The sequence below is a fragment of the Protomyctophum bolini genome, assembly GCF_963924005.1.
Source record: "Protomyctophum bolini genome assembly, chromosome: 22".
Taxonomy (NCBI): domain Eukaryota; kingdom Metazoa; phylum Chordata; class Actinopteri; order Myctophiformes; family Myctophidae; genus Protomyctophum; species Protomyctophum bolini.
The window spans coordinates 36,196,113-36,222,391 of NC_137883.1; the positions used below are offsets into that span (position 1 = coordinate 36,196,113).

The 26,279-nt window shown below is 46.1% G+C and overlaps 1 protein-coding gene across 1 annotated transcript; it reads left to right on the forward strand.

Annotated features, from left to right (window-relative positions):
- The first annotated feature begins 2,772 nt into the window (after window positions 1-2,772).
- Window positions 2,773-24,243, forward strand: cnot6l (CCR4-NOT transcription complex, subunit 6-like). The gene is made up of 7 exons (XM_080756659.1): window positions 2,773-2,839; window positions 4,686-4,843; window positions 4,952-5,106; window positions 6,947-7,098; window positions 8,927-9,148; window positions 21,692-21,894; window positions 23,003-24,243. Exons 2-7 carry the CDS (start codon window positions 4,700-4,702, stop codon window positions 23,252-23,254), a joined length of 1,128 nt encoding a protein of 375 aa, XP_080612785.1. The 5' UTR covers window positions 2,773-2,839; window positions 4,686-4,699; the 3' UTR covers window positions 23,255-24,243.
- Window positions 24,244-26,279: the final 2,036 nt, after the last annotated feature.

Sequence of the window (26,279 nt, forward strand, 5' to 3'; positions counted from 1 at the left end):
CCACGCATCCACTATGACGCGTGTACATGGATCCTAGCGCATCCTCAATGTTATCAGGCGAGAGAAGAATATTCTTAATGTCGGACTCGCGGCCACCGTACGCTTCGCTCTTCGGTCATATCAGCGTCCCGTTCACTATAGCTGTTAGCGCGGCAGAAAGAATAGCTCGTCTCTGCTAATCCAGGGCGCTCTCTCTCTAGCGCTTCATTTCTGCTCCTTCAAATTATGAACGCTTTGGATTATTTATCGTATAAATGAAAACGAGAGCAAGGTAAGCTAGCAAAATATTTCGGTTCCTGTTTTCGTGGCATTGTTGTCACCTCAGACAGAGGGAACCCTCGGGGGTGGGGGGGGGGGGGGGGGGGGCATTACAAATCGAGACTTGTTTTAGAAGCAAAGATTTGAGTCAAAAAAACACTTCGCTCTGAGAGAATATATATTCAAAGATCTGCTCCACATTTTCACGATTCTTCAAAAATACCAGATCTACTGTATGAGCTTGTAGATCTGCTATTTTCCAACAGCTAAAGTACAACATAATGCTTTAAAACACAAAAAAATGGGTTCCCGGGCCGGGCCTTGTTGTTCCTCTCCTTGTGTTGCATCCAGAACAGTTCTAACGGGCCTTGTTCCTCCCCTCCTTGTGTTGCATCCAGAACAGTTCTAACGGGCCTTGTTGTTCCTCTCCTTGTGTTTCATCCAGAACAGTTCTAACGGGCCTTGTTGTTCCTCTCCTTGTGTTGCATCCAGAACAGTTCTAACGGGCCTTGTTGTTCCTCTCCTTGTGTTGCATCCAGAACAGTTCTAACCGGGCCTTGTTGTTCCTCTCCTTGTGTTGCATCCAGAACAGTTCTAACGGGCCTTGTTGTTCCTCTCCTTGTGTTGCATCCAGAACAGTTCTAACCGGGCCTTGTTGTTCCTCTCCTTGTGTTTCATCCAGAACAGTTCTAACGGGCCTTGTTGTTCCTCTCCTTGTGTTGCATCCAGAACAGTTCTAACGGGCCTTGTTGTTCCTCTCCTTGTGTTGCATCCAGAACAGTTCTAACGGGCCTTGTTGTTCCTCTCCTTGTGTTGCATCCAGAACAGTTCTAACCGGGCCTTGTTGTTCCTCTCCTTGTGTTTCATCCAGAACAGTTCTAACCGGGCCTTGTTGTTCCTCTCCTTGTGTTTCATCCAGAACAGTTCTAACCGGGCCTTGTTGTTCCTCTCCTTGTGTTTCATCCAGAACAGTTCTAACGGGCCTTGTTGTTCCTCTCCTTGTGTTGCATCCAGAACAGTTCTAACCGGGCCTTGTTGTTCCTCTCCTTGTGTTTCATCCAGAACAGTTCTAACGGGCCTTGTTGTTCCTCTCCTTGTGTTTCATCCAGAACAGTTCTAACGGGCCTTGTTGTTCCTCTCCTTGTGTTTCATCCAGAACAGTTCTAACCGGGCCTTGTTGTTCCTCTCCTTGTGTTGCATCCAGAACAGTTCTAACCGGGCCTTGTTGTTCCTCTCCTTGTGTTGCATCCAGAACAGTTCTAACGGGCCTTGTTGTTCCTCTCCTTGTGTTTCATCCAGAACAGTTCTAACCGGGCCTTGTTGTTCCTCTCCTTGTGTTTCATCCAGAACAGTTCTAACCGGGCCTTGTTGTTCCTCTCCTTGTGTTGCATCCAGAACAGTTCTAACCGGGCCTTGTTGTTCCTCTCCTTGTGTTGCATCCAGAACAGTTCTAACGGGCCTTGTTGTTCCTCTCCTTGTGTTGCATCCAGAACAGTTCTAACCGGGCCTTGTTGTTCCTCTCCTTGTGTTGCATCCAGAACAGTTCTAACCGGGCCTTGTTGTTCCTCTCCTTGTGTTTCATCCAGAACAGTTCTAACCGGGCCTTGTTGTTCCTCTCCTTGTGTTTCATCCAGAACAGTTCTAACGGGCCTTGTTGTTCCTCTCCTTGTGTTGCATCCAGAACAGTTCTAACGGGCCTTGTTGTTCCTCTCCTTGTGTTGCATCCAGAACAGTTCTAACCGGGCCTTGTTGTTCCTCTCCTTGTGTTGCATCCAGAACAGTTCTAACCGGGCCTTGTTCCTCCTTGTGTTGCATCCAGAACAGTTCTAACGGGCCTTGTTGTTCCTCTCCTTGTGTTGCATCCAGAACAGTTCTAACCGGGCCTTGTTGTTCCTCTCCTTGTGTTGCATCCAGAACAGTTCTAACGGGCCTTGTTGTTCCTCTCCTTGTGTTGCATCCAGAACAGTTCTAACCGGGCCTTGTTGTTCCTCTCCTTGTGTTGCATCCAGAACAGTTCTAACGGGCCTTGTTGTTCCTCTCCTTGTGTTGCATCCAGAACAGTTCTAACGGGCCTTGTTGTTCCTCTCCTTGTGTTGCATCCAGAACAGTTCTAACCGGGCCTTGTTGTTCCTCTCCTTGTGTTGCATCCAGAACAGTTCTAACGGGCCTTGTTGTTCCTCTCCTTGTGTTGCATCCAGAACAGTTCTAACCGGGCCTTGTTGTTCCTTTCCTTGTGTTTCATCCAGAACAGTTCTAACGGGCCTTGTTGTTCCTCTCCTTGTGTTTCATCCAGAACAGTTCTAACGGGCCTTGTTGTTCCTCTCCTTGTGTTGCATCCAGAACAGTTCTAACGGGCCTTGTTGTTCCTCTCCTTGTGTTGCATCCAGAACAGTTCTAACCGGGCCTTGTTCCTCCTTGTGTTGCATCCAGAACAGTTCTAACCGGGCCTTGTTCCTCCTTGTGTTGCATCCAGAACAGTTCTAACCGGGCCTTGTTCCTCCTTGTGTTGCAGTGCATCCAGAACAACTGCCCCAGAGACCCTGGATCAACCTGAAGGACAGAGACACCGTCGTCCCCACCGGTACGTCTGTGTCGTGGGTTCCCAGAACAGGGTTATACCCGAGGGAGTTCCAGGGGGTACCTAGTCCTAGCTCCATTAGAGATAGTTAGGAACCAAATGGACCCTAATGGGCCTGTAACTCTTTGGGTTTGTACACTCTCAGACCCCTTTTCCACCGGTTGGTTCCCAATGGGAACCGGTTCAGTTCTTTTCCACCGGTTGGTTCCCCACGGGAACCGGTTCAGTTCTTTTCCACCGGTTGGTTCCCAACGGGAACCGGTTCCGTTCTTTTTGGTTCTTAGTCCATGAGCCAGAGCTCCAAAATTGGTGGGGAAAAACTAGACCTATATTCAATTTGTTTATAGGATCAATACAAGTAAATGAATACATGATAAACCTTCCACAGTAGCTTTTTCATATTTTTGATTATTTTGCATATTTTCCTATATACATAATGCCTCATTTGCATTATTACAATTTGTAATACAATAAATCATTGTCTTCGTGTAAGTAATCAACTTTGGAAGTTTCATGGTGATAATAATCTAATATAGGTAATGGTTTTGCTACACTCAATTCATAATTAACGTTCCAATTTTGGAGCTCTGGCTCATGGACTAAAAACCAAAAAGAACCGAACCGGTTCCCATTGGGAACCAACCGGTGGAAAATAACTGAACCGGTTCCCTATTGGGAACCAACCGGTGGAAAAGAACTGAACCGGTTCCCATTGGGAACCAACCGGTGGAAAAGAACTGAACCGGTTCCCATTGGGAACCGACCGGTGGAAAAGAACTGAACCGGTTCCCACTGGGAACCAACCGGTGGAAAAGAACTGAACCGGTTCCCATTGGGAACCAACCGGTGGAAAAGAACTGAACCGGTTCCCATTGGGAACCGACCGGTGGAAAAGAACTGAACCGGTTCCCATTGGGAACCAACCGGTGGAAAATAACTGAACCGGTTCCCATTGGGAACCAACCGGTGGAAAAGAACTGAACCGGTTCCCATTGGGAACCAACCGGTGGAAAAGAACTGAACCGGTTCCCATTGGGAACCGACCGGTGGAAAATAACTGAACCGGTTCCCATTGGGAACCGACCGGTGGAAAAGAACTGAACCGGTTCCCATTGGGAACCAACCGGTGGAAAAGAACTGAACCGGTTCCCATTGGGAACCAACCGGTGTAAAAGAACTGAACCGGTTCCCATTGGGAAACAACCGGTGGAAAAGAACTGAACCGGTTCCCATTGGGAACCGACCGGTGGAAAAGAACTGAACCGGTTCCCATTGGGAACCGACCGGTGGAAAAGAACTGAACCGGTTCCCATTGGGAACCAACCGGTGTAAAAGAACTGAACCGGTTCCCATTGGGAACCGACCGGTGGAAAAGGGGCCTCAGAGTTAAATTGTCAGTGGTTTTACAACAATATAAATTGCGGTACCAGAGATAGAAAAGCCATTAAATCGTGGGTCCGTAGCGGTGCGGTGATTTATTGACTGGGCGTCTCCCCCCCACCCCCCATACACCCCAAAATGGGTTAACCAATGGGGGAATTCAAATTCAAAGACTCATAACGCGACCAATCGGTGACCGTTTTTTTCATTTCTCGTGTGGTGTTTTGTGTCTCACAGCCGTGTTCATGGTCATGTGTCTCACTCAGCCGTGTTCACGGTCATGTGTCTCACTCAGCCGTGTTCACGGTCATGTGTCTCACTCAGCCGTGTTCTCGGTCATGTGTCTCACTCAGCCGTGTTCTTGGTCATGTGTCTCACTCAGCCGTGTTCACGGTCATGTGTCTCACTCAGCCGTGTTCACGGTCATGTGTCTCACTCAGCCGTGTTCTTGGTCATGTGTCCCATACAGCCGTGTTCACGGTCATGTGCTACAACGTGCTGTGCGATAAGTACGCCACCCGCCAGCTGTACGGCTACTGCCCGTCCTGGGCGCTCAGCTGGGAGTACCGCAAGAAGGGCATCCTGGAGGAGATCACCGGCTGTGACGCCGACATCATCAGCCTACAGGTATGACATCATCAGCCTACAGGTATGACATCATCAGACTACAGGTAGGCCTCTGACATCATCAGGAGGTGGTATTCATGTGTTACGTGGTATTGCCCCCCCTCCCAGGAGGTGGAGACAGAGCAGTACTACGCCCTCTTCCTGGACACGCTGAAGGGGCGTGGCTACGACGGGTACTTCTGTCCGAAGTCTCGAGCCAAGCTGGTGTCGGAGCAGGAGCGCAAGCACGTGGACGGCTGCGCCGTGTTCTTCAAAACGGACAAGTGAGTCTCGCTCCTGATCCATTTTTTGTGACGTCCACGTTTAAAAGAATGTCTGAAACACCTCATGTTTCTGTGTCAGTGGTGCTCATTATTTTTAAACACCTCATGTTTCTGTGTCAGTGGTGCTCATTATTTCATGTCAAGGACCCCAAGAATATCTGTAATTGGCCGCCGACCCCCCCATCTGAAAATACGTAGTTCCAGGGATCCCCCATAAGCAAAGATTTTAGTAAAAATCACACCTGTGTGAACCAAGTGGTGCAACTCCCCTCTCTCTCTCTCTGCTCCGTTAGATTAGCTTTATTATGGATCGCGCATGCACGCTGCCGTCCACCTCCCATTATACAGGCAGACTAAAAGATGAATAACTCCTAATCTACGGAGCTCTCCATGGTTTGGTCATTGGTCAATTAGTCTACGTTAGTCTACGTTATCCAGGGGTTTATATTCTTTAATCCATGTTTTGATCAGATCGTATATCGTTAGCTGCCACTCGTTGGCATAACAGTCAAAGTTGACCACCGCACCGCGCGTTATCATAATGACCCTATTATATCCGAACCCGCCAAACCGCGCGTTATCATAATTACCCTTTGACCTCCGATCCCGCGGCACTGCGAGTTCTAAGCTTTATATCAGAATCCACTGGCAGAAGCCACACCCCCATACCTCTGCTGCGCCCAGTCGCCCAATCAGAATCCACTCATTATGATTTACTTCCTGCCCGTTTTCTCTGGAAAAAAAAAATACCCTAAAGTCCGTCTTTTTTTGTCAAATCCGCCCGGCGTTCAGATGAGAATAGGCGATTTTTGACATAATACCGTTTCTCCGCTGCAGGTTCTGGGTGTTTCTGGTTCTGCTGCAGGTTCTCTGTGGTCCAGATGGTTCTGATCAGGTGTCTCTGGTTCTGCTGCAGGTTCTCTGTGGTCCAGAAGGTTCTGATCAGGTGTCTCTGGTTCTGCTGCAGGTTCTCTGTGGTCCAGAAGGTTCTGATCAGGTTCTGGTTCTGCTGCAGGTTCTCTGTGGTCCAGAAGGTTCTGATCAGGTGTCTCTGGTTCTGCTGCAGGTTCTCTGTGGTCCAGAAGGTTCTGATCAGGTTCTGGTTCTGCTGCAGGTTCTCTGTGGTCCAGAAGGTTCTGATCAGGTGTCTCTGGTTCTGCTGCAGGTTCTCTGTGGTCCAGAAGGTTCTGATCAGGTTCTGGTTCTGCTGCAGGTTCTCTGTGGTCCAGAAGGTTCTGATCAGGTGTCTCTGGTTCTGCTGCAGGTTCTCTGTGGTCCAGAAGGTTCTGATCAGGTTCTGGTTCTGCTGCAGGTTCTCTCTGGTCCAGAAGGTTCTGATCAGGTTCTGGTTCTGCTGCAGGTTCTCTGTGGTCCAGAAGGTTCTGATCAGGTTCTGGTTCTGCTGCAGGTTCTATGTGGTCCAAAAGGTTCTGATCAGGTTCTGGTTCTGCTGCAGGTTCTCTGTGGTCCAGAAGGTTCTGATCAGGTTCTGGTTCTGCTGCAGGTTCTCTGTGGTCCAGAAGGTTCTGATCAGGTTCTGGTTCTGCTGCAGGTTCTCTGTGGTCCAGAAGGTTCTGATCAGGTTCTGGTTCTGCTGCAGGTTCTCCCTGGTCCAGAAGGTTCTGATCAGGTTCTGGTTCTGCTGCAGGTTCTCTGTGGTCCAGAAGGTTCTGATCAGGTTCTGGTTCTGCTGCAGGTTCTCTGTGGTCCAGAAGGTTCTGATCAGGTTCTGGTTCTGCTGCAGGTTCTCTGTGGTCCAGAAGGTTCTGATCAGGTTCTGGTTCTGCTGCAGGTTCTCTGTGGTCCAGAAGGTTCTGATCAGGTTCTGGTTCTGCTGCAGGTTCTCCCTGGTCCAGAAGCACACGGTGGAGTTCAACCAGGTGGCCATGGCCAACTCCGAGGGGTCAGAGGTCATGCTGAACCGAGTGATGACCAAAGACAACATCGGCGTGGCCGTCCTGCTGGAGGTCAACAAGGACATGTTCTCTGGAGGTAAGGTCAGAGGTCAGACCCTGTAGAGACCCCCCCTCTGGAGGTAAGGTCAGAGGTCAGACCCTGTAGAGGCCCCCCCTCTGGAGGTAAGACCCTGTAGAGACCCCCCCTCTGGAGGTAAGGTCAGAGGTCAGACCCTGTAGAGACCCCCCCTCTGGAGGTAAGACCCTGTAGAGACCCCCCCTCTGGAGGTAAGGTCAGAGGTCAGACCCTGTAGAGACCCCCCCTCTGGAGGTAAGGTCAGAGGTCAGACCCTGTAGAGACCCCCCCCCCCCCCGGAGACAAGGACATGTTCTCTGGAGGTAAGGTCAGAGGTCAGACCCTGTACAGACCCCCCCTCTGGAGGTAAGGAAGACCCTGTAGAGACCCCCCCTCTGGAGGTAAGGAAGACCCTGTAGAGACCCCCCCTCTGGAGGTAAGGAAGACCCTGTAGAGACCCCCCCTCTGGAGGTAAGGAAGACCCTGTAGAGACCCCCCCTCTGGAGGTAAGGTCAGAGGTCAGACCCTGTAGAGACCCCCCCCCCCCCGGAGACAAGGACATGTTCTCTGGAGGTAAGGTCAGAGGTCAGACCCTGTAGAGACCCCCCCTCTGGAGGTAAGGAAGACCCTGTAGAGACCCCCCTCTGGAGGTAAGGAAGACCCTGTAGAGACACCCCCTCTGGAGGTAAGGTCAGAGGTCAGACCCTGTAGAGACACCCCCTCTGGAGGTAAGGAATACCCTGTAGAGACCCCCCCTCTGGAGGTAAGGAAGACCCTGTAGAGACCCACCCTCTGGAGGTAAGGTCAGAGGTCAGACCCTGTAGAGACCCCCCCTCTGGAGGTAAGGAAGACCCTGTAGAGACCCCCCCTCTGGAGGTAAGGTCAGAGGTCAGACCCTGTAGAGACACCCCCTCTGGAGGTAAGGAATACCCTGTAGAGACCCCCCCTCTGGAGGTAAGGTCAGAGGTCAGACCCTGTAGAGACACCCCCTCTGGAGGTAAGGAATACCCTGTAGAGACCCCCCCTCTGGAGGTAAGGAAGACCCTGTAGAGACCCACCCTCTGGAGGTAAGGTCAGAGGTCAGACCCTGTAGAGACCCACCCTCTGGAGGTAAGGAAGACCCTGTAGAGACACCCCCTCTGGAGGTAAGGAAGACCCTGTAGAGACCCCCCCCCCCCCCCGGAGACAAGGACATGTTCTCTGGAGGTAAGGTCAGAGGTCAGACCCTGTAGAGACCCCCCCTCTGGAGGTAAGGAAGACCCTGTAGAGACCCCCCCCCCGGAGACAAGGACATGTTCTCTGGAGGTAAGACCCTGTAGAGACCCCCCCTCACGCCCAGAGACTCCTACCATCTCTGTAGAGACCTGACCTATAGAGGTCAGGTCTCTAGAAGTAACCACTTCAAACATAAATATACAAACACATACGCAGTAAAAGTAAACAAGAATAAAAATATACACTATATTTGAAGCAACCACTTCAAATATAAAAGTACGCTCTAAAAAATCTAAATCTATGTGGACGTAACGTAACTAGTATAAGGCATATAAGCCAAATATGAATTTTCTGTTCATTTTTCTTTCTTTCTTCTATTATTTGAATCAGTAATAAGGTGGGCATAATAAGCTTCGGCTTCAGCCCAAACCTTTTCAGTCACTGTAATTCTGAAACCCTCATTCTGAAATGTACTAAACTGTAAATGACTGAAAATAAACTAACTAACTAGAGGTCTCTGGGTCTCTAGAGACCTAGAGAGACCTGACCTCTAGAGGTCAGGTCTCTAGGGGTCTCTGGGTCTCTAGAGACTGGTAACGTCCCCCCCTCCCCCTCCCTCCCTCCCTCCCTCCAGGCATGAAGCCAGTGCAGGGGGGAGGGCTCCTCCTAGTGGCCAACGCCCACATGCACTGGGACCCCGAGTACTCGGACGTCAAGCTGATCCAGACCATGATGTTCCTGTCGGAGCTGAAGAGCATCGCCGAGAGGGCTTCCTCCTCCTCCTCCTCCTCCTCCGACCCCTCCTCGTCCATCCCCATCGTCCTCTGTGCCGATCTCAACTCCCTGCCCGACTCTGGTAGGAAGAAGGACCACGCTTATGACGTCACATTGATTTAACCCATTCTGACCTGAGATCAGATTCATACGAGGTTTCCACTAGGACACACACTGGTCTGATGAACCCATTCTGACCTGAGATCAGATTCTAAAAAATGTCAGTCGTTCTTCGATTTTTCAAAAAATAGCAGACCTACAAGCTCGTAGCGCGCCACTCGGTGGCGCGCTATGAGCTTGTAGATCTGCTATTTTTCAATAGCTAAAGCATAACATGATGCTGACACCAAAATGGGTTCCCGTTCAGAATGGGTTAAATACTGTATTTATAACCGTAATTCAGGACTGGAAAAAAAAACCCTTTTGGTGTTTTATCAGCCATTATGTTATACTTTAACATAATGTGGGGGGGTCAATGTGGGGGCCAATATAGGCTTGTGTGGGGGCCAATAAGGGCTTGTGTGGGGGGGGGGGGATTTATAATAGCTTATGTGGGGGGCCAATATATAAGAGTTTGTTTGCAATGTTTTTTTTTGTTTTTTGTTTATTTTGTTTTTTTCCACAGAAGCATTATTTAAATACTGAGTTTGACGAATAATAAATGGTGGCATTGACAGCTTCTCTTAAATAAACCCCACAATGATGACATGAAAGAGTAAAAAACACATTGCATTTTCACCCCAAAGAAAAAGGACAACAGAAAACAAGACAAACAAACCTTAAATACAATCAGTAAAAGTTGAAAAAATAAAAGGCAGACAAAAACAGACAAAACAGTAACACAACATCCTATCAACAATCATAGGCACATATGATACATCCATAATCCAATACAATACAATACAGCAATGTCTTTTAATGGGCGGTCTGAAGCAAGGTTATAATAGTTAACTAAAACTAACTAAAAAAAAACGAAAACTAGAATTAAAAAAACATTTTAGTTAACTGAAACTAATAAAAACTAAAAATATATTAAAATAATTATAACTAAACTGAAACTGTATTGTGCACCGTACGGCAGCATGTAGCCACGCTAACCCTAACCCACAAATAAAACAAAGTAAAATAACTAAACTAAAACTAAGCATTTTCACCAAAATAAAGACTAGCAAACCCCGCTCTAAAAACTAACTAAAACTAACTGAATTAGAAAAAAAATATGTCAAAACTAACTATTTATGATCAGTACTTTATTTTGGATTTTTTTACAAACACATAAAACAGAGAACTTAAAATACAAACACAAACAACAACAACAGCAGAGAACGTATTTATGGACAGGCAAGATAGATAAGATAAGCAAATAGAAAGAAAAAAAAGAAAAATCTAAATCAAATAAAATGTGAAAATAGTTTACATTATTTACACGACCAAACGCAGCATCATCAACCGTATCATAATGTGTATGTCAAAACTAACTAAAAACCAAACTACAATAAAGAAACCCAAAACTATTCTAACCTTGGTGTGCTGCAGGCGTGGTGGAGTAAACTATTCTAACCTTGGTGTTGTACAGGCGTGGTGGAGTAAACTATTCTAACCTTGGTGTTGTACAGGCGTGGTGGAGTAAACTATTCTAACCTTGGTGTTGTACAGGCGTGGTGGAGTAAACTATTCTAACCTTGGTGTTGTACAGGCGTGGTGGAGTAAACTATTCTAACCTTGGTGTTGTACAGGCGTGGTGGAGTAAACTATTATAACCTTGGTGTTGTACAGGCGTGGTGGAGTAAACTATTATAACCTTGGTGTTGTACAGGCGTGGTGGAGTAAACTATTCTAACCTTGGTGTGCTGCAGGCGTGGTGGAGTAAACTATTCTAACCTTGGTGTGCTGCAGGCGTGGTGGAGTAAACTATTCTAACCTTGGTGTGCTGCAGGCGTGGTGGAGTAAACTATTCTAACCTTGGTGTTGTACAGGCGTGGTGGAGTAAACTATTATAACCTTGGTGTTGTACAGGCGTGGTGGAGTAAACTATTCTAACCTTGGTGTTGTACAGGCGTGGTGGAGTAAACTATTATAACCTTGGTGTTGTACAGGCGTGGTGGAGTAAACTATTCTAACCTTGGTGTTGTACAGGCGTGGTGGAGTAAACTATTATAACCTTGGTGTTGTACAGGCGTGGTGGAGTAAACTATTATAACCTTGGTGTTGTACAGGCGTGGTGGAGTAAACTATTCTAACCTTGGTGTTGTACAGGCGTGGTGGAGTAAACTATTATAACCTTGGTGTTGTACAGGCGTGGTGGAGTAAACTATTATAACCTTGGTGTTGTACAGGCGTGGTGGAGTAAACTATTATAACCTTGGTGTTGTACAGGCGTGGTGGAGTAAACTATTATAACCTTGGTGTTGTACAGGCGTGGTGGAGTAAACTATTCTAACCTTGGTGTTGTACAGGCGTGGTGGAGTAAACTATTATAACCTTGGTGTTGTACAGGCGTGGTGGAGTAAACTATTCTAACCTTGGTGTTGTACAGGCGTGGTGGAGTAAACTATTATAACCTTGGTGTTGTACAGGCGTGGTGGAGTAAACTATTATAACCGTGGTGTTGTACAGGCGTGGTGGAGTAAACTATTATAACCTTGGTGTTGTACAGGCGTGGTGGAGTAAACTATTATAACCTTGGTGTTGTACAGGCGTGGTGGAGTAAACTATTATAACCTTGGTGTTGTACAGGCGTGGTGGAGTAAACTATTATAACCGTGGTGTTGTACAGGCGTGGTGGAGTAAACTATTCTAACCTTGGTGTTGTGCAGGCGTGGTGGAGTAAACTATTATAACCTTGGTGTTGTACAGGCGTGGTGGAGTAAACTATTCTAACCTTGGTGTTGTACAGGCGTGGTGGAGTAAACTATTCTAACCTTGGTGTTGTACAGGCGTGGTGGAGTAAACTATTTTAACCTTGGTGTTGTACAGGCGTGGTGGAGTAAACTATTCTAACCTTGGTGTTGTACAGGCGTGGTGGAGTAAACTATTCTAACCTTGGTGTTGTACAGGCGTGGTGGAGTAAACTATTCTAACCTTGGTGTTGTACAGGCGTGGTGGAGTAAACTATTCTAACCTTGGTGTTGTACAGGCGTGGTGGAGTAAACTATTCTAACCTTGGTGTTGTACAGGCGTGGTGGAGTAAACTATTCTAACCTTGGTGTTGTACAGGCGTGGTGGAGTAAACTATTCTAACCTTGGTGTTGTACAGGCGTGGTGGAGTAAACTATTTTAACCTTGGTGTTGTACAGGCGTGGTGGAGTAAACTATTATAACCTTGGTGTTGTACAGGCGTGGTGGAGTAAACTATTTTAACCTTGGTGTTGTACAGGCGTGGTGGAGTAAACTATTCTAACCTTGGTGTTGTACAGGCGTGGTGGAGTAAACTATTCTAACCTTGGTGTTGTACAGGCGTGGTGGAGTAAACTATTATAACCTTGGTGTTGTACAGGCGTGGTGGAGTAAACTATTCTAACCTTGGTGTTGTACAGGCGTGGTGGAGTAAACTATTATAACCTTGGTGTTGTACAGGTGTGGTGGAGTAAACTATTATAACCTTGGTGTTGTACAGGCGTGGTGGAGTAAACTATTCTAACCTTGGTGTTGTACAGGCGTGGTGGAGTAAACTATTCTAACCTTGGTGTTGTACAGGCGTGGTGGAGTAAACTATTCTAACCTTGGTGTTGTACAGGCGTGGTGGAGTAAACTATTTTAACCTTGGTGTTGTACAGGCGTGGTGGAGTAAACTATTATAACCTTGGTGTTGTACAGGCGTGGTGGAGTAAACTATTTTAACCTTGGTGTTGTACAGGCGTGGTGGAGTAAACTATTCTAACCTTGGTGTTGTACAGGCGTGGTGGAGTAAACTATTCTAACCTTGGTGTTGGTTTAGGCGTGGTGGAGTAAACTATTCTAACCTTGGTGTTGTACAGGCGTGGTGGAGTAAACTATTATAACCTTGGTGTTGTACAGGCGTGGTGGAGTAAACTATTCTAACCTTGGTGTTGTGCAGGCGTGGTGGAGTAAACTATTATAACCTTGGTGTTGTACAGGCGTGGTGGAGTAAACTATTCTAACCTTGGTGTTGTACAGGCGTGGTGGAGTAAACTATTCTAACCTTGGTGTTGTACAGGCGTGGTGGAGTAAACTATTATAACCTTGGTGTTGTACAGGCGTGGTGGAGTAAACTATTATAACCTTGGTGTTGTACAGGCGTGGTGGAGTAAACTATTATAACCTTGGTGTTGTACAGGCGTGGTGGAGTAAACTATTATAACCTTGGTGTTGTACAGGCGTGGTGGAGTAAACTATTCTAACCTTGGTGTTGTACAGGCGTGGTGGAGTAAACTATTCTAACCTTGGTGTTGTACAGGCGTGGTGGAGTAAACTATTATAACCTTGGTGTTGTACAGGTGTGGTGGAGTAAACTATTATAACCTTGGTGTTGTACAGGCGTGGTGGAGTAAACTATTTTAACCTTGGTGTTGTACAGGCGTGGTGGAGTAAACTATTATAACCTTGGTGTTGTACAGGCGTGGTGGAGTAAACTATTTTAACCTTGGTGTTGTACAGGCGTGGTGGAGTAAACTATTCTAACCTTGGTGTTGTACAGGCGTGGTGGAGTAAACTATTATAACCTTGGTGTTGTACAGGCGTGGTGGAGTAAACTATTCTAACCTTGGTGTTGTACAGGCGTGGTGGAGTAAACTATTATAACCTTGGTGTTGTACAGGCGTGGTGGAGTAAACTATTCTAACCTTGGTGTTGTACAGGCGTGGTGGAGTAAACTATTTTAACCTTGGTGTTGTACAGGCGTGGTGGAGTAAACTATTCTAACCTTGGTGTTGTACAGGCGTGGTGGAGTAAACTATTATAACCTTGGTGTTGTACAGGCGTGGTGGAGTAAACTATTATAACCTTGGTGTTGTACAGGCGTGGTGGAGTAAACTATTTTAACCTTGGTGTTGTACAGGCGTGGTGGAGTAAACTATTATAACCTTGGTGTTGTACAGGCGTGGTGGAGTAAACTATTCTAACCTTGGTGTTGTACAGGTGTGGTGGAGTAAACTATTATAACCTTGGTGTTGTACAGGCGTGGTGGAGTAAACTATTCTAACCTTGGTGTTGTACAGGCGTGGTGGAGTAAACTATTATAACCTTGGTGTTGTACAGGCGTGGTGGAGTAAACTATTATAACCTTGGTGTTGTACAGGCGTGGTGGAGTAAACTATTCTAACCTTGGTGTTGTACAGGCGTGGTGGAGTAAACTATTATAACCTTGGTGTTGTACAGGCGTGGTGGAGTAAACTATTATAACCTTGGTGTTGTACAGGCGTGGTGGAGTAAACTATTCTAACCTTGGTGTTGTACAGGCGTGGTGGAGTAAACTATTATAACCTTGGTGTTGTACAGGCGTGGTGGAGTAAACTATTATAACCTTGGTGTTGTACAGGCGTGGTGGAGTAAACTATTATAACCTTGGTGTTGTACAGGCGTGGTGGAGTAAACTATTCTAACCTTGGTGTTGTACAGGCGTGGTGGAGTAAACTATTATAACCTTGGTGTTGTACAGGCGTGGTGGAGTAAACTATTATAACCTTGGTGTTGTACAGGCGTGGTGGAGTAAACTATTATAACCTTGGTGTTGTACAGGCGTGGTGGAGTAAACTATTCTAACCTTGGTGTTGTACAGGCGTGGTGGAGTAAACTATTCTAACCTTGGTGTTGTACAGGCGTGGTGGAGTAAACTATTCTAACCTTGGTGTTGTACAGGCGTGGTGGAGTAAACTATTATAACCTTGGTGTTGTACAGGCGTGGTGGAGTAAACTATTATAACCTTGGTGTTGTACAGGCGTGGTGGAGTAAACTATTATAACCTTGGTGTTGTACAGGCGTGGTGGAGTAAACTATTATAACCTTGGTGTTGTACAGGCGTGGTGGAGTAAACTATTATAACCTTGGTGTTGTACAGGCGTGGTGGAGTAAACTATTCTAACCTTGGTGTTGGTTTAGGCGTGGTGGAGTAAACTATTCTAACCTTGGTGTTGTACAGGCGTGGTGGAGTAAACTATTCTAACCTTGGTGTTGTACAGGCGTGGTGGAGTAAACTATTCTAACCTTGGTGTTGTACAGGTGTGGTGGAGTAAACTATTCTAACCTTGGTGTTGTACAGGCGTGGTGGAGTAAACTATTATAACCTTGGTGTTGTACAGGCGTGGTGGAGTAAACTATTCTAACCTTGGTGTTGTACAGGCGTGGTGGAGTAAACTATTCTAACCTTGGTGTTGTACAGGCGTGGTGGAGTAAACTATTTTAACCTTGGTGTTGTACAGGCGTGGTGGAGTAAACTATTCTAACCTTGGTGTTGTACAGGTGTGGTGGAGTAAACTATTATAACCTTGGTGTTGTACAGGCGTGGTGGAGTAAACTATTCTAACCTTGGTGTTGGTTTAGGCGTGGTGGAGTAAACTATTCTAACCTTGGTGTTGTACAGGCGTGGTGGAGTAAACTATTCTAACCTTGGTGTTGTACAGGTGTGGTGGAGTAAACTATTATAACCTTGGTGTTGTACAGGCGTGGTGGAGTAAACTATTCTAACCTTGGTGTTGTACAGGCGTGGTGGAGTAAACTATTCTAACCTTGGTGTTGTACAGGCGTGGTGGAGTAAACTATTCTAACCTTGGTGTTGGTTTAGGCGTGGTGGAGTAAACTATTCTAACCTTGGTGTTGTACAGGCGTGGTGGAGTAAACTATTATAACCTTGGTGTTGTACAGGTGTGGTGGAGTAAACTATTATAACCTTGGTGTTGTACAGGCGTGGTGGAGTAAACTATTCTAACCTTGGTGTTGTACAGGCGTGGTGGAGTAAACTATTATAACCTTGGTGTTGTACAGGCGTGGTGGAGTAAACTATTCTAACCTTGGTGTTGTACAGGCGTGGTGGAGTAAACTATTCTAACCTTGGTGTTGTACAGGCGTGGTGGAGTAAACTATTATAACCTTGGTGTTGTACAGGCGTGGTGGAGTAAACTATTATAACCTTGGTGTTGTACAGGCGTGGTGGAGTAAACTATTCTAACCTTGGTGTTGTACAGGCGTGGTGGAGTAAACTATTATAACCTTGGTGTTGTACAGGCGTGGTGGAGTAAACTATTCTAACCTTGGTGTTGTACAGGCGTGGTGGAGTAAACTATTTTAACCTTGGTGTTGTACAGGTGTGGTGGAGTAAACTATTATAACCTTGGTGTTGTACAGGCGTGGTGGAGTAAACTATTATAACCTTGGTGTGCTGCAGGCGTGGTGGAGTAAACTATTATAACCTTGGTGTTGTACAGGCGTGGTGGAGTAAACTATTATAACCTTGGTGTTGTACAGGCGTGGTGGAGTAAACTATTATAACCTTGGTGTTGTACAGGCGTGGTGGAGTAAACTATTCTAACCTTGGTGTTGTACAGGCGTGGTGGAGTAAACTATTCTAACCTTGGTGTTGTACAGGCGTGGTGGAGTAAACTATTATAACCTTGGTGTTGTACAGGCGTGGTGGAGTAAACTATTATAACCTTGGTGTTGTACAGGCGTGGTGGAGTAAACTATTCTAACCTTGGTGTTGTGCAGGCGTGGTGGAGTAAACTATTATAACCTTGGTGTTGTACAGGCGTGGTGGAGTAAACTATTCTAACCTTGGTGTTGTACAGGCGTGGTGGAGTAAACTATTCTAACCTTGGTGTTGGTTTAGGCGTGGTGGAGTAAACTATTCTAACCTTGGTGTTGTACAGGCGTGGTGGAGTAAACTATTCTAACCTTGGTGTTGTACAGGTGTGGTGGAGTAAACTATTCTAACCTTGGTGTTGTACAGGCGTGGTGGAGTAAACTATTATAACCTTGGTGTTGTACAGGCGTGGTGGAGTAAACTATTCTAACCTTGGTGTTGTACAGGCGTGGTGGAGTAAACTATTATAACCTTGGTGTTGTACAGGTGTGGTGGAGTAAACTATTATAACCTTGGTGTTGTACAGGCGTGGTGGAGTAAACTATTATAACCTTGGTGTTGTACAGGCGTGGTGGAGTAAACTATTATAACCTTGGTGTTGTACAGGCGTGGTGGAGTAAACTATTATAACCTTGGTGTTGTACAGGCGTGGTGGAGTAAACTATTATAACCTTGGTGTTGTACAGGCGTGGTGGAGTAAACTATTATAACCTTGGTGTTGTACAGGCGTGGTGGAGTAAACTATTCTAACCTTGGTGTTGTACAGGCGTGGTGGAGTAAACTATTCTAACCTTGGTGTTGTACAGGCGTGGTGGAGTAAACTATTCTAACCTTGGTGTTGTACAGGCGTGGTGGAGTAAACTATTATAACCTTGGTGTTGTACAGGCGTGGTGGAGTAAACTATTATAACCTTGGTGTTGTGCAGGCGTGGTGGAGTAAACTATTATAACCTTGGTGTTGTACAGGCGTGGTGGAGTAAACTATTATAACCTTGGTGTTGTACAGGCGTGGTGGAGTAAACTATTATAACCTTGGTGTTGTACAGGCGTGGTGGAGTAAACTATTATAACCTTGGTGTTGTACAGGCGTGGTGGAGTAAACTATTCTAACCTTGGTGTTGTACAGGCGTGGTGGAGTAAACTATTCTAACCTTGGTGTTGTACAGGCGTGGTGGAGTAAACTATTCTAACCTTGGTGTTGTACAGGCGTGGTGGAGTAAACTATTATAACCTTGGTGTTGTACAGGCGTGGTGGAGTAAACTATTATAACCTTGGTGTTGTGCAGGCGTGGTGGAGTAAACTATTATAACCTTGGTGTTGTACAGGCGTGGTGGAGTAAACTATTCTAACCTTGGTGTTGTACAGGCGTGGTGGAGTAAACTATTCTAACCTTGGTGTTGGTTTAGGCGTGGTGGAGTAAACTATTCTAACCTTGGTGTTGTACAGGCGTGGTGGAGTAAACTATTATAACCTTGGTGTTGTACAGGCGTGGTGGAGTAAACTATTCTAACCTTGGTGTTGTACAGGCGTGGTGGAGTAAACTATTCTAACCTTGGTGTTGTACAGGCGTGGTGGAGTAAACTATTTTAACCTTGGTGTTGTACAGGCGTGGTGGAGTAAACTATTATAACCTTGGTGTTGTACAGGCGTGGTGGAGTAAACTATTATAACCTTGGTGTTGTACAGGCGTGGTGGAGTAAACTATTATAACCTTGGTGTTGTACAGGCGTGGTGGAGTAAACTATTCTAACCTTGGTGTTGTACAGGCGTGGTGGAGTAAACTATTCTAACCTTGGTGTTGTACAGGCGTGGTGGAGTAAACTATTCTAACCTTGGTGTTGTACAGGCGTGGTGGAGTAAACTATTCTAACCTTGGTGTTGTACAGGCGTGGTGGAGTAAACTATTATAACCTTGGTGTTGTACAGGCGTGGTGGAGTAAACTATTCTAACCTTGGTGTTGTACAGGCGTGGTGGAGTAAACTATTCTAACCTTGGTGTTGTACAGGCGTGGTGGAGTAAACTATTATAACCTTGGTGTTGTACAGGCGTGGTGGAGTAAACTATTATAACCTTGGTGTTGTACAGGCGTGGTGGAGTAAACTATTCTAACCTTGGTGTTGTACAGGCGTGGTGGAGTAAACTATTCTAACCTTGGTGTTGTACAGGCGTGGTGGAGTAAACTATTCTAACCTTGGTGTTGTACAGGCGTGGTGGAGTAAACTATTATAACCTTGGTGTTGTACAGGCGTGGTGGAGTAAACTATTATAACCGTGGTGTTGTACAGGCGTGGTGGAGTAAACTATTATAACCTTGGTGTTGTACAGGCGTGGTGGAGTAAACTATTATAACCTTGGTGTTGTACAGGCGTGGTGGAGTAAACTATTATAACCTTGGTGTTGTACAGGCGTGGTGGAGTAAACTATTATAACCTTGGTGTTGTACAGGCGTGGTGGAGTAAACTATTATAACCTTGGTGTTGTACAGGCGTGGTGGAGTAAACTATTATAACCTTGGTGTTGTACAGGCGTGGTGGAGTAAACTATTATAACCTTGGTGTTGTACAGGCGTGGTGGAGTAAACTATTCTAACCTTGGTGTTGTACAGGCGTGGTGGAGTAAACTATTATAACCTTGGTGTTGTACAGGCGTGGTGGAGTAAACTATTATAACCTTGGTGTTGTACAGGCGTGGTGGAGTAAACTATTATAACCTTGGTGTTGTACAGGCGTGGTGGAGTAAACTATTATAACCTTGGTGTTGTACAGGCGTGGTGGAGTAAACTATTCTAACCTTGGTGTTGTACAGGCGTGGTGGAGTAAACTATTCTAACCTTGGTGTTGGTTTAGGCGTGGTGGAGTAAACTATTCTAACCTTGGTGTTGTACAGGCGTGGTGGAGTAAACTATTCTAACCTTGGTGTTGTACAGGCGTGGTGGAGTAAACTATTCTAACCTTGGTGTTGTACAGGCGTGGTGGAGTAAACTATTCTAACCTTGGTGTTGTACAGGCGTGGTGGAGTAAACTATTCTAACCTTGGTGTTGTACAGGCGTGGTGGAGTAAACTATTATAACCTTGGTGTTGTACAGGCGTGGTGGAGTAAACTATTATAACCTTGGTGTTGTACAGGCGTGGTGGAGTAAACTATTATAACCTTGGTGTTGTACAGGCGTGGTGGAGTAAACTATTATAACCTTGGTGTTGTGCAGGCGTGGTGGAGTAAACTATTATAACCTTGGTGTTGTGCAGGCGTGGTGGAGTAAACTATTATAACCTTGGTGTTGTACAGGCGTGGTGGAGTAAACTATTCTAACCTTGGTGTTGTACAGGCGTGGTGGAGTAAACTATTATAACCTTGGTGTTGTACAGGCGTGGTGGAGTAAACTATTATAACCTTGGTGTTGTACAGGCGTGGTGGAGTAAACTATTATAACCTTGGTGTTGTGCAGGCGTGGTGGAGTAAACTATTATAACCTTGGTGTTGTGCAGGCGTGGTGGAGTAAACTATTATAACCTTGGTGTTGTACAGGCGTGGTGGAGTAAACTATTCTAACCTTGGTGTTGTACAGGCGTGGTGGAGTAAACTATTCTAACCTTGGTGTTGGTTTAGGCGTGGTGGAGTAAACTATTCTAACCTTGGTGTTGTACAGGCGTGGTGGAGTAAACTATTCTAACCTTGGTGTTGTACAGGTGTGGTGGAGTAAACTATTATAACCTTGGTGTTGTACAGGCGTGGTGGAGTAAACTATTATAACCTTGGTGTTGTACAGGCGTGGTGGAGTAAACTATTCTAACCTTGGTGTTGGTTTAGGCGTGGTGGAGTAAACTATTCTAACCTTGGTGTTGTACAGGCGTGGTGGAGTAAACTATTCTAACCTTGGTGTTGTACAGGCGTGGTGGAGTAAACTATTCTAACCTTGGTGTTGTACAGGCGTGGTGGAGTAAACTATTATAACCTTGGTGTTGTACAGGCGTGGTGGAGTAAACTATTCTAACCTTGGTGTTGTACAGGCGTGGTGGAGTAAACTATTATAACCTTGGTGTTGTACAGGCGTGGTGGAGTAAACTATTTTAACCTTGGTGTTGTACAGGCGTGGTGGAGTAAACTATTTTAACCTTGGTGTTGTACAGGCGTGGTGGAGTAAACTATTATAACCTTGGTGTTGTACAGGCGTGGTGGAGTAAACTATTCTAACCTTGGTGTTGTACAGGCGTGGTGGAGTAAACTATTTTAACCTTGGTGTTGTACAGGCGTGGTGGAGTAAACTATTTTAACCTTGGTGTTGTACAGGCGTGGTGGAGTAAACTATTCTAACCTTGGTGTTGTACAGGCGTGGTGGAGTAAACTATTCTAACCTTGGTGTTGTACAGGCGTGGTGGAGTAAACTATTCTAACCTTGGTGTTGTACAGGCGTGGTGGAGTAAACTATTCTAACCTTGGTGTTGTACAGGCGTGGTGGAGTAAACTATTCTAACCTTGGTGTTGTACAGGCGTGGTGGAGTAAACTATTCTAACCTTGGTGTTGTACAGGCGTGGTGGAGTAAACTATTCTAACCTTGGTGTTGTGCAGGCGTGGTGGAGTAAACTATTCTAACCTTGGTGTTGTACAGGCGTGGTGGAGTAAACTATTCTAACCTTGGTGTTGTACAGGCGTGGTGGAGTAAACTATTCTAACCTTGGTGTTGTACAGGCGTGGTGGAGTAAACTATTCTAACCTTGGTGTTGTACAGGCGTGGTGGAGTAAACTATTCTAACCTTGGTGTTGTACAGGCGTGGTGGAGTAAACTATTCTAACCTTGGTGTTGTACAGGCGTGGTGGAGTAAACTATTATAACCTTGGTGTTGTACAGGCGTGGTGGAGTAAACTATTCTAACCTTGGTGTTGTACAGGCGTGGTGGAGTAAACTATTTTAACCTTGGTGTTGTACAGGCGTGGTGGAGTAAACTATTATAACCTTGGTGTTGTACAGGCGTGGTGGAGTAAACTATTTTAACCTTGGTGTTGTACAGGCGTGGTGGAGTAAACTATTCTAACCTTGGTGTTGTACAGGTGTGGTGGAGTAAACTATTCTAACCTCGGTGTGCTGCAGGCGTGGTGGAGTACCTGAGCAACAGCGTGGTGGCCGAGAACCACAAGGACTTCAAGGAGCTTCTCTACAGCCGGTGTCTGACCAACTTCAGCTGCAACGGCAAGAACGGGAACTCCGACGGCAGCATCACGCACAGCTTCCAGCTGAAGAGCGCCTACGACAGCACCCTGATGCCCTACACCAACTACACGTACGACTTCAAGGTACGACGCTAGCCTTTTACACCAACTACACATACGACTTCAAGGTACGACGCTAACCTGATGCCTTTTACACCAACTACACATACGACTTCAAGGTACGACACTAACCTGATGCCTTTTACACCAACTACACGTACGACTTCAAGGTACGACGCTAGCCTTTTACACCAACTACACATACGACTTCAAGGTACGACACTAACTACACATACGACTTCAAGGTACGACACTAGCCTTTTACACCAACTACACATACGACTTCAAGGTACGACACTAACCTGATGCCTTTTACACCAACTACACATACGACTTCAAGGTACGACGCTAGCCTTTTACACCAACTACAACCTTTATTCAGTGTCACTCGGCTCCATATATGGGCACAAAGGGGGGACACACAGACACACGCACGCACGGACAGACATGATCTGCTAGGTCTCGTCATAGTAAGTAGCTATACGTCCAAATATGGAGTGTCACTCAGCTCCATATATGGGCACAAAGGGGGGGACACACAGACACACGCACGCACGGACAGACATGATCTGCTAGGTCTCGTCATAGTAAGTAGCTATACGTCCAAATATGGAGTGTCACTCAGCTCCATATATGGGCACAAAGGGGGGACACACAGACACACGCACGCACGGACAGACATGATCTGCTAGGTCTCGTCATAGTAAGTAGCTATACGTCCAAATATGGAGTGTCACTCAGCTCCATATATGGGCACAAAGGGGGGACACACAGACACACGCACGCACGGACAGACATGATCTGCTAGGTCTCGTCATAGTAAGTAGCTATACGTCCAAATATGGAGTGTCACTCAGCTCCATATATGGGCACAAAGGGGGGGGACACAGACACACGCACGCACGGACAGACATGATCTGCTAGGTCTCATAGTAAGTGCTCACTGCGTTCGCAATTAGACGGCTCTGGGGGGTTTAATGTCCTAACTCTTCTATTAGATGGCTCTGGGTTTAATGTCCTAACTCTTCTATTAGACGGCTCTGGGTTTCTGCCCCCTCAATGTCCTAACTCTTCTATTAGACGGCTCTGGGTTTAATGTCCTAACTCTTCTCTTCCGTCTGGGTCCACACAGGGAGTGATCGACTACATCTTCTACTCGCGGACCCAGATGAGCGTGCTGGGTCTGCTGGGTCCGCTGGACAGCCAGTGGCTGGTGGACAACAGCATCACGGGCTGCCCCCACCCCCACATCCCCTCCGACCACTTCTCCCTGCTGGCGCAGCTGGAGCTGCACCCCCCCCACCCCCACCCCCCCCTCAACAACACCCACAACCACCACCAACACCCCCTCAACGGGTTGCACCTGCCCCCCGCCCACAGGTAGGGTGCAGCCCCCCCCCACACACACCCAGGGACCCTCACCCCGTCCGTCCGACCGGCCCTCGGGCCACACCTGTTTAAAACAAGACTAAAGCCAAATTCCAATACCCCAAATCTCGGCCACTCGCTCACTCACACTCGCTCACTCCAGCATGGTGGTGTTACGGTGAAATTGGTGACCTGCTGAAATAATGTGAAAATCTTGCAGACGTCACATAATGTCAGCGTCCGAATGAAAATCGCTGCAGTTTGTTCATTAGCAAAGTTCAACCTATAGCGGTATTCAGGCCACATATTTAAAGACCTCCATGTAGGTTGTGTGAAGTCCACAAGATGGTAACATATTTCCGCAGGTCACCAATTTCACCATACTTTGCCATGCTGTAGTGACCGAGTGGGAGTGAGCCGAGTGGCTGAGATTTTGGGTATTGGAATTTGGCTAAAGGTTACGAACGTAACTGCGGTTCTAACGGTCGGGGAGTTACAAAAAATGTAAACATGCGGTTCTATGAATCTCGGGAAACGACCGCCGCTACGGTATACGTTTAAACGGCGGGCGAACGGAACGCCAGGTCGGATTTTTCCTCGGAGGTGCATTGTTTGTCTACGTCTACGGGACCCTTTCTGGCGACTATACCGATGGTCGAAAAGTGGGCGGAGGAAGAATGTCGCCCGAAAATATAAACAAATGTAATTCATCTTTTCGGGCGATGTGTCGGTGAGATGCTCGCCCGCTTGTTAAGACGTACTGTCTGTTAGTAGACGCTTAAGTTTTAACCCGTTCTGACCTGAGATCAGATTCTAAAAATGTTCTTCTACATCCTGACCGTTTTCTGAAAAAGCTAATGTTTCTATCTCGGTCGTTCTTCGATTTTTCAAAAAATAGCAGACCTACAAGCCAAAAGCATAGCATAATGCTAACACCAAAAGGTTAAGCCAGAGGTTCTCTAAATATGGAGTCTGTGGGGGGGGGGGGGGTCCTTGAATGGGTTCCAGGAGGAATGGGTCCCCCTTATTTAATGTTCTACGAGGCCACGACGGCACATGGCGTCGCAACGTGAGTTTGCGTCTACACTACGGTAACACAAACCCTCTCTTAAAGGGACACTTCACCCTTTTTGCAAAATAATATATGTTAATGACGTTTAGAAGCTTTAGATCACTTTCCTGGGGGTCTTTATGTGTGTAATATGTGGTTTTAGATATTTTAGATTGTAGCAGTGAGCCTGTTGTCTCTGATGTCATGGACACTGGTCTCACTACCTTCCTGGACTACAATTCCCATAATTATTTGGTGCACTGCTCCTCCTTGTGGATAGGGGGGAGAGCTGTCTTACTGAGACAACATGTAGTCCAGGAAGGAAGTGAGCCCAGTGTCCATGACAGGCTCACTGCTACAATCTAAAATATCTAAAACCACATATTACACACATAAAGACCCCCAGGAAAGTGTTCTAAAGCTCCTAAACGTCATTAACATATATATTTTTGCAAAAAGGGTGAAGTGTCCCTTTAATGCAGGTCCCCGACACCAAATATACGATCACGGCCAAATCCAGTGTGGGGGTCCTTGGGGGTCCTAACAACCCCCTAGCAACATAACCATGTTGGAGAACCTCTGTTTTAACGAAGCGCCATCAGGCGGTCACCCCCCCCCCATCCCCTACTGTACTGATGTACTGATCACATGATCCAAGCTCAGACAGGCCACGCCCCCTCACCCCAAAAGGAGTGAAGTATTTGCCGTATCTGTTGCTCCTTTTTTTTTTTTTTTTATTTGCTTTTCTTTGTTGCTGCACTTTGTATTAACCCATTCTGACCTGAGATCAGATTCATACGAGGTTTCCACTGGACACACACTGGTCTGATTAACCCATTCTGACCTGAGATCAGATTCTAAAAATGTCAGTCGTTCTTCGATTTTTCAAAAATAGCAGACCTACAAGCTCGTAGCGCGCCACTCGGTGGCGCGCTATGAGCTTGTAGATCTGCTATTTTTCAATAGCTAAAGCATAACATAATGTGAACCCCAAAATGGGTTCCCGTTCAGAATGGGTTAATTAATATACATCTTCTTTCTGCCTTTAATTCTTCCCCTTTCAACAGTTTGACGCTAATCGTTTAGTCCAGGGTTCCAACCGAGGCGTATAAAACGCTATACACCCGACATTTGTTTAATGCGTTTAATTCGCCGTTTTAAAATAATTAAAAAGAAAAACAGCGGATTTATCCATCCGGGACCCTGACGACGAGAGCCGTCGCGTTATGACGACGAAACCTGGAAATCAAGTCATCATCCGGGGCTGCTAGGGCTTCTGGGAAATTGAGCCCAATGTAAGTGGACAGGGGGGGGGGGGGGGGGTTTGTTTGGACTACAACGCCTCATGGAGGCGGATCCTGTAGCGCATCGTAATGGCCGCATGGTGGTGACGATGATCGTAAAATGCCGACGGAACATTTTTCCCACCGGATGTTCGTCGTTGAAAAAGCTTCAAATACTTCAGCGTTTTTGCTCTAAAGGTAATAAAAAAATCTCGGGCAGCGTATTAGCATATTTGATTAAATAGTTTTATGGAGTCAAACTGTTTTAAAGGGTTGTGGGATTTCACTTGGTTTGTTTGTTCACTTTGTTTCTTTGAACGCCTTAGATGTGTTTGCTGTTCATCGTGAGAGATTTGCATATTATTATTATTATTTTATTATTATTATTATTATTATTATTATATAAGCCTCCCGCTTTTACCACCAAGTCATTATAATGATGATCTTTTGTTGCTTTTGACAATTTAAAAAGAAAAAGTCGTCTCATGCATAATTATCCGGATTTCTTTGTGTGTAAATGTTTCCTTTGATCCGATTACAGGGTAAAGATAAGTAAAGCCTGTTTTATTTATACTCGTCCGGGCGCAACAAGTGTATTATTATTATTATTATTATTATTATTTTATTTTTGGAAATGTTTAAACCTTTACTCTGTTGCGCGCGATAAAACCTTGGTAATGCGCAATTTAATTTAATCTAATGCTGCC